The sequence below is a fragment of the Pseudophryne corroboree genome, chromosome 5, assembly GCF_028390025.1.
Source record: "Pseudophryne corroboree isolate aPseCor3 chromosome 5, aPseCor3.hap2, whole genome shotgun sequence".
Taxonomy (NCBI): Eukaryota; Metazoa; Chordata; class Amphibia; order Anura; family Myobatrachidae; genus Pseudophryne; species Pseudophryne corroboree.
In genome coordinates this window covers 783,771,022-783,784,007 of record NC_086448.1, presented here as the reverse complement: position 1 = coordinate 783,784,007, position 12,986 = coordinate 783,771,022, and the positions used below count along the sequence as shown (strand labels likewise).

Here is a 12,986-nt window from a genome sequence, read left to right as displayed (position 1 = left end):
AGAGTGTGATAAAGTTTTCGTTGTATTACGCTCTGGCTGTTTTGGAGCACAGTAGGGAGACTCCAATGATCCTACCATTTATGGGCAACAAGTGTCTATAAGTGGTACGATTGGACCGCACGGTTGTATGTGTGACCAATAACAACGGGTTATGAGGTCGTATATCCATGCGTAAATCTTGCCCTCATACGTGTTGTAGGGAGCACATGCAAGCGTGATTTGTGTAAAGAAAAAGGAAGGGAATTTTCTCAGGAAAATCTCTAGAGATAGGGCCTGCAACGGCTACACGTGTCTGCTAGAAGGCGGAACGGAGATACCCGGAGCAGAAGAAGTTTTAAGGAAGTTCTGTGTTTGGTGCATTTTAGGAAGTTTTTTCTGTGTTAAAAAGGTCCACAATGGCAGCCAAGTGCACAATACAGAGACGGTCGGAGGTCGGGATTCAGACTCCAGAGGCTTGCAGACCCCGAGGGTCTGCTCGGTTAGTAATGTGGGGGAAATATGGTCCCCACTCTGAGACCTTTTGTGATGAATGGACACGAATGACTGCGGGGGATAAGGCACCATTTCCCGGGATAGGTAGTTTTGACTCAGAGGTGTTGCATAATTTAAGGCAAAGGATATGTCTCATCAAATCAGCAAAGAGACGAATCAAGCATTATGATTGTTTACAAATATGGCAACAGGAGAGTGAAATGCAAAGAAATATAACTTACTTACCTAACTTTCATCTTGAGAGAGGAGAAGTGGCAATGGAGGGGATTGTGGTTGCGGAGAGAAGCACAAGGGTGAACAATAAAAATGCTCTTAGCAACAGTAGTACAGATAATAAGAATAAGTGTAATAAATGTAACAAAGATAATTGTAATACTGTTGAATGTACAACTATTAACCCATGCAAGTCGCACCCCATGTTAAACTTTCCTCAGGAACACCAACCAGAAAGTGAACCAAGAACGATGTCGGCACCTCTTTCAGAAGCCATCACACAAGACGTCCAGGTGGACACGACCCAGTCGGTAAAAACTGTAATCAAACCCCCTAATGGAGGGTCAGGTGAGGTCGTGTTCACAGGTATGTATGGTAATATACATCACGCACAAACAAATGTACCTTATATCCTAGAACCAATTCAGAATGACATTACTGGACTTAATCCTGTTAGGGTAATTGCAGTACCAAATGGGGAAACTGACTCTTCAGGAATCACTCCTGTCAGGAACATCGCCATGTACTGCCCTTTTTCCCGAACAGAATTAAGAGCAATTCTGTCTGAATTTCCTGATCCCAGGAAAGATTTAGTTGCTTGTCAAAGATACATTAGAGTGCTAGGACATACTGCAGAGCCAAGTAACAAAGATTGGAGGACAGTGCTGAGGGCATGTTTACCCCCCGATGTTGATTCATTGAAATTTATCACTGATTGTAAGCTAGATGAGGAAGTGCCACTAACAAACAAGTATAACCAAGATAATATAAAAAGAATCAATCTACAGTTGAAAGAATATTTTCCTACAGTAGCAAAGTGGAATAAAATCTATACAATAAGACAAAAAGAAGGTGAATCCGCAGAAGAGTATTTTCACCGGGCTCTGCAGGATATGGCTAGGTACACTGGTATAGATGACATTGAAACTAATGTACACCACAGAGAGGTAGCTGTGTCCGTATTAGCGAGCAACTTGAAAGACACACTAAAAATTAGGGTACAAACTTCAATACCTCATTGGAGAGGTATCTCGGTGGCGGCATTAAGAGAGTCCGCTATCGAGCATGACCGAAATATCCAAAGAACCAGGGAAGCGCAGGGAGAGCGGTTGATGACACTGAACATCCAAGCACTAGAGGATGCATCAAGTCGACCGGAACCCCAGGCCCCTAGCACATGGAGAAGGCCAAGGATTTGTTACCATTGTAGAAGAGAAGGGCATTATGCCAACAACTGTAATAACCCACATAAAGTTAGACCCCCTAGACCAAGAAATGAGCAAAGTTACAACATACACCATTATAATCAGGGATCATATAGGAAGAATTTTGGGCCACACCCATAAAATATAGTCAAGAAAGGTGATCATTAGGACTGATGGTAAGCCTGAGGTAACGATTAATAAAGTGGGAGGTCATTCACTAAAGACACAGGGATGACCAGGTGAAACGTTGTAAATGTATTTGTGAAAAATGTTTTTCTCTCCCTCTCTCTATCCCCATCTCTGACTAGTAGTGGTAAGAATTCACACATTGCATATCCACTTGGTCCTTGCAGAAGTCTACCAAACCCCAGCATGACCTCCGCCACAATGTATTCTGGCCAGATACAGACAGTGGAATAATGCAAGTGCTGGTGGGGAGGGACTGCTCAAGGAGACCATTAGACACGTAGATACGACAGCCTGATAGTCTGACAATGTTTTTCTAATGCTAACAATGTTTTCTTACAATGTTTAAAAATGCTTTGTTTCTCTTCTCTTATTGGTGGTTATTGTCGGGTTATGTAATGTATATATGCACATGAATTGTTCTCTATCTCTTTTGTTTTTTTTATTTTCTCTCTCTTCTCACTCATGTTTCCATGGTTTAAAGATGTTATGTCACCCCTCAGTTGGACCAATGGTAATGCCAGATTTTTGCTCCTTACAGAAAGATCGTCGGTTAGGAAGGAATATTGCATCACCAGAATGATCGTTTTTGAAGACTGAGAGACAACACCTTTGAGAGGACAGCAGAACAAGAAGAACAACAAGACGAGAGAACTTATTATCGTAACAAGTTCTCTCCCCCTCAAACTGATTTTCTTATACCCCATTTACAAATTTCTTCTTTTCTCCTCCTGTAAGATGGACTTGCCCCAAGAGACTGTGATATGGATTTTTTCCCGTTAACCATGATGTTGACCAGAGCAGTCTGTTTCGGTGAGAGTACCAGTGAGGTCGAGAAAGGATCCAGAAAGGTCCTGAGGACTGAGACGGAGGTGTAAATTTCCAATAGCAACCCAATCACCAAGCAAAGGCGAGTACCGGGCACGATCTAACCACCCTGTTATCTGTAAACATTTTCTTTGAAGGATTGTTAGTTTAAGAAGAAAGACCGTATCTGTAGGCTCTGTAACAAGAATGCCAATCCAGTCTTAATAACCATATGGACCGGCATCCATTGAGTGACTATCACTCTCTAGTGGGTAGCGTATTAAACCAAACAGATTGTTGGGTATGCTCTCAAGTACCTCAGGGTCACAGCAAATCAGGGCTAGTACCATTTCCTTTAACGTTAGGGGAGGTACTTGAGCTAAGTGGTGGGAGACCGGTGGACCGGAGGTTTAACATCTCCAGCCCTCCTAGTTTGAAGCTCCACCAGTACCATGTGGGTAGGTCCCTCTTATGTTTTAACATCTCCAATCCTAGAAAACCGGGAAATTGGGAAGTGTCATGGAGCAACCTTACCATGACCTTTTCACACAGAGCAGATAGAATGCCTACAGATACAGAGCTCGTACGCCACATAGCCAGTAGAGGAAAATCTTTTCGGTATCGATATACCTTAGGAAATAGGATTACTAGAGTTGGAGAGGTATCACCAGGATACTGTGCACATGTCATACAAACTGATACGTGCATTAGGCAGATGGAAGAATTAGGGTCAGGAGATTTCACCTGGAAGGTTTGTAACATGGTCATGTCCTTCTCCGTCCCTTATGTTCTCCCCGATGACGCATATTTCATATGCGGGAGAAAGGCGTACAAGTGGCTTGCCCCAAACTCTGAAGGATTGTGTTATATTGGAAAAGTATTGCCTGAAGTGATGACTGTAACACATGACAAAATGAAGGACATACACCGTGGTGCCCAAGCTCCTTATACTCACACTCACTACGAACACCGAGTTAAAAGACAACTGTCAGAAAGGTTAGAGCATCCGGCCTCTGATCTTATCCATGAATCCACCGGGATTCAGGTTCTGGTAGCGTTAGATTCCACTCGTACCGCTCGAGGAGTGATGAATTATAAATACATTTCCGCACTCGCCAATTTGTTAGATAATATCACTGAAATGTATGATGACACGTTTAGATACACTGGAAGGGAACTCCAAGCTTACAAAACAGAACTAGTTCAGCATAGGATGGTTCTTAATTACCTTACAGCAGTAACAGGCGGATATTGTGTTACATTGGCAACACAGTACGGCATAAAGTGTTGCACGTACATCACAAATAGTACCGAGGATCCGGTAGAGGTCATAGACCAAAAGATGGATGATATTCTGCAATTAAAGTGGGAATTTCGTCGGAAACACAATCTCACCCTTGCTGCTGTAGGTAATGAGCTGACTGGTTGGGTGTCATGGTTGAACCCGCGAAATTGGTTCTCCGGTTTAGGAGAGTGGGCTCAAGGAGTCATAATGGATGTTGGAAAGTTTCTCCTGTGTATCTTAGGTGTTGTTATATCTATTGGATTGATATTTAGATGCGGGCAGGCTTTGATGAGGTGTAAACAAAGTACGAAAGTGATGAGCTTGAGGAGTGAGGAAACTGTAATTAACCTGGATTTGATTTATGACCCAATGCTAGAAACCATGACGTAATGATGTAATGAGTATACGGTCCGTCTTTCACCCATTTCTATGTTTTCCTCCGAGGTACAAAGACCCACGTAGACGAAGGATTTGATGAGCCAAGGGGCCGACAACGGAAAGATGGAAAGAAGAAGAGCAGACGACCTGATAAACAAGATTTTGATGGACAATGCCATGGGTACCCCAGTTTCCCTAGGAACCTTAAAATCACGATAGCCCAACATTTTTTGTAAATCCATGGACGTTGTATGCTTTACTCACGATTTATGAGCAAAAGCACAAAGAAGAAGACTCCAATCAACTGACACCAATCAAGACCTCAATCGACGAATGTACATTTCCCTGACATAGAATATTATTGCATTTTTCGTAAGTGTTCTTTATCTTCATCTCTACAACCCTCAGGTAACGACACACATAGACGATAGGGAATACAGGCACAGATATCAGCAACCACATACCTCCCCCATTCATGTATCATCAACTAAAATGTGCATCCCCATTTTGTTACAACTGAAAGCCGAAATGAGCTCGGTAGAGTTTGACAGCCCATCCACAGACCTGTACCACAGGATAAGAAGGAATTCAAATGTATACTTCGCAATACCTCGAAGCTTGATTTACCACACGTACGGCACGATGATACATGACCCTCCAAACATGGACTCATACACACATGCTTCTACTTTCTCACTAGGTCATACCCTCTTCACACCTACTCCATTCTTCTTCCTTTCCCCACCATGGAAATCAATTAACCCCTGACTTACATTTTTCTCCTTAAATATTTTGTGGCAGTTATTATTGACTGCCAAAGGGTGGACTGTCAAAGTCAGAAAAATGTCTCAATGCACGTTGCCATATTTGCACCGCACACTGGTCCGTGCTGCGCATGCGTACGCTCTCCCGTGGAAGCGCATACCCGCAATAGCGTGCACTCGCACGCGCAGTATGCGCATTTACGGTAGAGTTTACGTGATCGTAGCGTGCGACTCATTAGTTACAAATGTTCACAATTAATGTAGTTTATAGATCATGGTCCCTTTGATAGATTCTGAAAGTTTGGTTAAAATAGAACGTCCCTGAGCCGAGGAATCCCTCTTTACATCGTACGAAGGGTCTAACAGGAATCATACAGCAGTGTTTGGTACCCATCGGAAGAGTATTTAATCAGCAATATTCCGGTGTTGGTTTGGAGCGGATTAATCGCTCGTGCGAATAGTTATGGACATAACAAGTTATGTCTATTTTCTATTATCATTTGTTCTTACTTAGTCATGCATCAGTGGGTCTCAAATGGCTCTTTGACCTCAGAGATCCCCCAAACAATAGTTTGCATGTTAAGAGGGCCTCATATCTACACATGCATAAGGTAATCACAAGAATAGTAATTGAAGATCAATTGTACTCCAAATCAGTATCTTTCCCGCAGACGGAGTGCAATAGCCTTTAATTACATTGAGCTTTGAGACTCAATGGAGAAGACCAACACCTGTGTTTACAAATGGGGCTGGATTTGTATACAGGAAAATAAGGGCTGAGACGTCATTGTCTCAATTGAAAGTGGACATCATGAATATAGAGCAGAACCCAGACAGGATTCTGTTTTGTATTCGCCAAACAAAAGGTCTCCAGAAGACAGGAATGTGCTGGTCATCACCCATTGTGTTACATAACTTAGGCCACTGATACAAGACAGTTTACCTGTATGAATCAACCTATGACCTTTGTTATAATGCGAAGCCGAATTCCTGCGTCCAATGGACAGTGAGACTGTAGGGACCATTAGATTGCATTGTGTGTGGGGCATAAATAGGCAGGCCGACCATATCCAAGAGCACTCTCTCATCAACGGTTATCTGCTGATAATCGGGAGCTGGATATCGAGGCGCTGGCGATCATACCCTTTGTGCGTAAGTTCTCTCCATAATCATTGTCTTTCTGCGAGCCAATTTCTCTCTCTCTCTCTCTATCTCTCTCTCTCCTCTTTTCTCTTATATACCTTATAGTATTATAGTATTGTATTGTATTGTATCTAGGTCAGCGTAGTATTGTCTATTTGTATTTATTGTTTAGTTCTGTGGTTAGGAAGTCTCTGTTATATTGTAGTGTATCATATGTACTGTTATCCTTTTTTTACAAGTATATTAGATATAATACAGTTAATAGGCTTTGGAACCCTAAACCAGTATCTGTGTATTTTCTATAGTGTTAAGTGTTCACTTGAGCGTCGGTGACGCACAAGCAGCTTTGTAGTTAGTCAGGTTACACAAGGTTGCACTTACACCATGTACTCACATTAAGGTATGCAGTGTATTTCATTGATATAAGGTTTTACATAAAGGTATAGTGTTGTGAGCGTCGGCATCGCTGGTGACCTCCTCGTGGTCTCGAGCGTAAGCTACGCCATAGCGAATCATTTCCCTAGACATAACCAATAACGTGTCCTGTGATCACTGGGCCGCGAGCGAACGTGACGCTTGAGCGTCTCGCCTACGGCTGAGCGATCGTTACGCAAATAGCGTACCATTACGGTACTTCTTAAGTAAACAGCGTACAGTGTTCTTAGACTTCTTAAGGTGTTTTATACGACAAAGGAATTCAGCATTGTCAATGGTCACCATGTTAAGCAGCAGGATTTTATGCAACATGGATGTGTAAGTTCTATTTCATGTAGAGGAGCATTTATACCAGGGTCTTCCTGCACCAGCCTTCACATCTCTATGGTCATGGTGATAAGGCTGACTGCCCCCTACTGGTACCAGCCTGAGAACCTTACCCCATGCACCAGCTCCTGAAACCAACCTTGTGTGGCCAGGTCCAAGAGTGAGACCCGTACATTGCTCTCCAGACAATCAAGTTTTCCTTTCAATCGTGGTTTTATTTCACTTTAATTACAGCTGTCCATTAATTACTCTTGTCCATTACAACATTTTGAATATGGCGAAATAAAAGGAAATAAGTGGTCCAGACAATTCCTAGCATAAGATACAGCAGGATGCAGTTATGATCCCGGCAGTCAGCATACCGACGCTGGTATCTGGCCGCCAGAGTGCCGGCAGGGGGTCAAGGGCTATTCCCACAACACCCATAGGGGGTAATTCCAAGTTGATCGCAGCAGGATTTTTGATAGCAATTGGGCAAAACCATGTGCACTGCAGGGGAGGCAGATATAACATGTGCAGAAAGAGTTAGATTTGGGTGGGTTATATTGTTTCTGTGCAGGGTAAATACCGGCTGCTTTATTTTTACACTGCAATTTAGATTGCAGATTGAACTCACCACACCCAAATCTCTCTCTCTGCACATATTATATCTGCCTCCTCTGCAGTGCACATGGGCCCTCATTCCGAGTTGATCGGTCGCAAGGCGAATTTAGCAGAGTTACACACGCTAAGCCACAGCCTACTGGGAGTGAATCTTAGCTTCTTAAAATTGCGACCGATGTATTCGCAATAATGCGATTACTAACTACTTAGCAGTTTCAGAGTAGCTCCAGACTTACTCTGCCTGTGCGATCATTTCAGTGCTTGTCGTTCCTGGTTGACGTCACAAACACACCCAGCGTTCGCCCAGGCACTCCCACCGTTTCCCCGGCCACTCCTGCGTTTTTTCCGGAAACGGTAGCGTTTTCAGCCACACGCCCCTGAAACGCTGTGTTTCCGCCCAGTAACACCCATTTCCTGTCAATCACATTACGATCGCCGGAGCGAAGAAAAAGCCGTGAGTAAAAATACTTTCTTCATAGTAAAGTTACTTGGCGCAGTCGCAGTGCGAACATTGCGCATGCGTACTAAGCGGATTTTCACTGCGATGCGATGAAAAATACCGAGCGAACAACTCGGAATGAGGGCCATGGTTTTGCCCAATTGCTAACAAAAATCCTGCTGCGATCAACTTGGAATTACCCCCATAGAGTGGGAATAGAACCTGTGGCGAGTGCAGCGCAAGGGGCTTCGTTGTGCTCGCCGTCCTGTTGGCATTCTGGCGGCCAGGATCCCACCGTCGGTATGCTGACCGCTGGGATTCCGACCGACGGGATCATATACCCAACGAGATACCGCAATTATTCCATAAGCAAAATTGTATTATGTTGTTATAGTGCAATAAAACACTTTATCACCATTATGACAGTGTGGTACCTGGTTTTGTGAATGGTATTTTGGGAAAGTCATCCGTGTTCTGTTCTTCTTTATCTCGTACAGAGCAAATATTTTTGACAACTCAGAGCCCCACAACGGAGGTCCCGGGAGGTTATCATGACAATAAGCACAATGGCAGTGGGAGAAACGGGATAAATGGTGGAAATGAGATTACCCATTCTGACACAAAGCGAAGTGGTGAGTACTGCTCATTGGGGGTCATTCCGAGTTGTTCGATCGTTGCCGATTTACGCTATGCTGCGATTTGTTGCTAACTGCGCATGCATATGGTACGCAGAGCACATGCGCTAAGTTATTTAACACAAAACTTAGTAGATTTGCAGGTGTTCGAGCGACGATTTTCAGTTGCACTGCTGATTGGTGAGTGATTGACAGGAAAGGGGCGTTTCTGGGAGGTAACTGAGCGTTTTCCGGGAGTGTGCTAAAAAACGCAGGCGGGTCAGGGAAAAACGCGGGAGTGTCTGGAGAAACGGGGGAGTGGCTGCCCGAACGCAGGGCGTGTTTGTGACGTCAAACCAGGAACTAAACGGACTGAGGTGATCGCAATCTAGGAGTAGGTCTGCAACTACTCAGAAACTGCAAGAAAATATTTAGTAGCAGTTCTGCTAATCTTTCGTTCGCAATTCTGCTAAGCTAAGATACACTCCCAGAGGACGGCGGCCTAGCGTGTGCAATGCTGCTAAAAGCAGCTAGCGAGCGAACAACTCGGAATGAGGGCCATTGTCCGTGTGCATGGCTGCAAGAGGGAGCCATGATAACGCCTTATTGCATATTACTCTTTGAAGCTTATACATACAGTATATGAGGGCACTCGCCAGTCTTTATAATCCAGTAAAGTCCTTATTCTGCGTCGGACGATGTAACGTCCATGTGTGCGTCTATTGCAAGTATTGCTTCTGTGATTTTATGAAGATGCTGCTACAAGACCTTCCCCGCAATTACAGTCTGCATGTACAAGGACTGAGACACCCACATTGAGTGTCTTTAGATGGTGAAATTGCGCTTGGTACGTTTTTAGTCACAACCATCGGTCCCACCATCGAAACTTGCAGCAGCCCTATGCTTTGTGCAGATTTTCCCTTAGAATATAGGTTCCAGTGTGAGCGATTATGCATTTGAGTTCACAACTACTTCAGTGACGCACAAGCGACACTTCATAACGTGCCCCCAAGAGGGACCATCTGCGTGCGTCTACATGGCCACCTACCAGTCACCACCCAGACATTTCTGAGGTAGATGTTTGCAGTCATAAGAGGGGAAAACTGAGCCAGTGGAAACGTCGCCCATGGCAACCAATCAACTGCTATGTATAATTTTATAAAATACACTTGATAAATGTTACTTCAAAGCTGCTTGGTTGCCATGGGTAACGTCCCCACTGGCTAATTTCTCCACTCTTTAAACTGATTCGTACATCTACCCGCCTTTGTCTCTAATTGCAACTGCGACTCTGAGAGCACGGACGCATTCACAGTAGAAATAAATTACACACTTGCGTCCAATCGCAACATTGGGTCCGTCTCAGACAATTAGGGTAAATGTATGAAGCAGTGATAAGTGTGGAGTAAAGAGCCAGTGGAGCGGTTGCCCATGGCAACCAATAAACTGCTCTGTATAATTTTTTAGTATGCAAATTATAAATGTTACTTCAATGCTGATTGGTTACCATGGGCAACTTCTCCACTGACTCACTTCTCCACTCTTATCACTGCTTCATACATTTACCCCTAAAGCCCTAACATGGATTATCTCTCCAGCAGTTATACTGCAAATACAGATTATTGTTAGTTATTGGGTGCAGCTTAATTATTATTATTATTATTATTATTATTATTATCCTTTATTTATATGGCGCCACAAGGGATCCGCAGCGCCCAATTACAGGCTATGTAATTCTATGGAGACTACTAGTCAAGTGGTGGCATGTCTCTTAGGGGTAAATTTACTAAGGGGGTAATTCCAAGTTGATCGCAGCAGGAAATTTTTAGCAGTTGGGCAAAATCATGTGCACTGCAGGGGGGCTGATATAACATTTGCAGAGAGAGTTAGATTTGGGTGGGGTGTGTTCAATCTGCAATCTAAATTGCAGTGTAAAAATAAAGCAGCCAGTATTTACCCTGCACAGAAACAAAATAACCCACCCAAATCTAACTCTCTCTGCACATGTTATATCTGCCTTCCCTGCAGTGCACATGGTTTTGCCCAACTGCTAAAAAAAATTCCTGCTGTGATCAACTTGGAATTACCCTCTAAAATGGGAGTTCTATTCAAGATGGGATGTTGCCTATAGCAGCCAATCAGATTTCAGGTACTATCTTCTAGAAGGTGCTAGATAAATGAGAAGTAGAATCTGATTGGTTGTTATGGGCAACATCCCATCTTAAGTAGAACTCCCATCTTAGTAAATTTACCCCTTAGTGTTTGTAGATATCTTTCTTGACAAGATCCAGTTTGGGATCAAAGCATTGATGCAGTAACTGTTGGTGACATAAAATATATAAGAATATATTAATTATGAATGTGATCCTGTGTTTATTTATATTACAAGGAGACCTCACTACGCTGATCAGTGATTGTCTTATCTATAATGAGTGATCAGGGGACCTGACAGCAGCAGGACGTACATGGTCAAAGAGGTCACGCCAGGAGTGGAATTGAGCATATGTACTAAGCCTTGGAGAATGATAAAGTGTAGAGAGTAAAAATTACCAGCCAATCAGCTCCTAACTGTCATTTTTCAAACACAGCCTGTAACATGGAAGTTAGGAGCTGATTGGCTTGTACTTTATCACACACAGCCTGTAACATGGAAGTTAGGAGCTGATTGGCTTGTACTTTATCACACACAGCCTGTAACATGGAAGTTAGGAGCTGATTGGCTTGTACTTTATCACACACAGCCTGTAACATGGAAGTTAGGAGCTGATTGGCTTGTACTTTATCACACACAGCCTGTAACATGGAAGTTAGGAGCTGATTGGCTTGTACTTTATCACACACAGCCTGTAACATGGAAGTTAGGAGCTGATTGGCTTGTACTTTATCACACACAGCCTGTAACATGGAAGTTAGGAGCTGATTGGCTTGTACTTGGGGCCCCATTCAGACCTGATCGCTGTTGCGCGAAATAGAACAGCGGGCGATTATCGAATGATTGCGCATGCGTATGCACCTCAATGCGCAGGCGCATCCCTAAACAGCGACAGGATGGTACGAAAATTTAGATTGCACGAGCGTTTGCAAGGTGATTGACAGGAACTGGACATTTGGGGGTGGTAACTGCCCGTTTTCTGGGAGTGTCAGGAAAAATGCAGGCGTTCCCAAGCGTTTTCAGGGCAGGTGTGTCACGTCAGTTCCGGACCCGATCAGCCTCTTTGTATCGCACTGTAGGAGTTATGCTGGCCATACACTTGTGAGATATCGGGTACAATTATGCGATTGCGATATATCGCAGCGACAAATTGCATGGATCGCACGCCAATCGCATGTGTCCCGCAACGTGATGCGCGGGAACGCTGGTCGAATCTCGCATCTCAATATATTATGTGCTGCACATAATATCGCATCGCATGTGCGATTGCATGTTGTTTTTAAACACATGCGATTTATCGCGCTATGATGTGCGATCTGTGCTGTTTTGACCTAATTTCCTGGACACTCCCATCCACCCCTTGTGCTGAAGTTCATACTGGAAGAAGGAGGACACATGCTGCTCTCTGCCAAACAAGGTATGCAGGCTACCCCACTGATCACCAATGTATTATTATGCTGGCCCACTGTCCACCAATGCAATGTTATGCTGGCACACTGCCCACCAATGTATTATTATGGACCCACACTGCCCACCAATGTATTATTATGGACCCACACTGCCCACCAATGCAATGTTATGCTGGCACACTGCCCACCAATGTATTATTATGGACCCACACTGCCCACCAATGTATTATTATGGACCCACACTGCCCACCAATGCAATGTTATGCTGGCACACTGCCCACCAATGTATTATTATGGACCCACACTGCTGTTATGCACACCAGTGCCTGCAGGAAAGTACTGGTGTCAGAACTGTTATGCACTCCAGTGTCTGCAGGAATGTACTGGTGTTTGAACTGTTATGCAAAACAAATGGACTCACAGACAAACTGGGGAATATGACACAACGTACACAGAAGGTGATAGGGTAACAAAATACACAGAAAGTGAACAGAGAAGCCCAAAGGCTAAGGAACTGGGTATCTCCCTTGTATT

General features: G+C 43.8%; 1 protein-coding gene across 1 annotated transcript in view; it reads left to right on the top strand.

Annotated features, from left to right (window-relative positions):
* Window positions 1–12,986, top strand: part of VWDE (von Willebrand factor D and EGF domains) — a 198,573-nt gene that overhangs the window by 141,836 nt on the left and 43,751 nt on the right. The window contains exon 20 of the mRNA XM_063925264.1: window positions 8,775–8,909. Coding sequence (XP_063781334.1) covers window positions 8,775–8,909 — 135 coding nt within the window. The remainder of the gene's footprint in view (window positions 1–8,774; window positions 8,910–12,986) is intronic.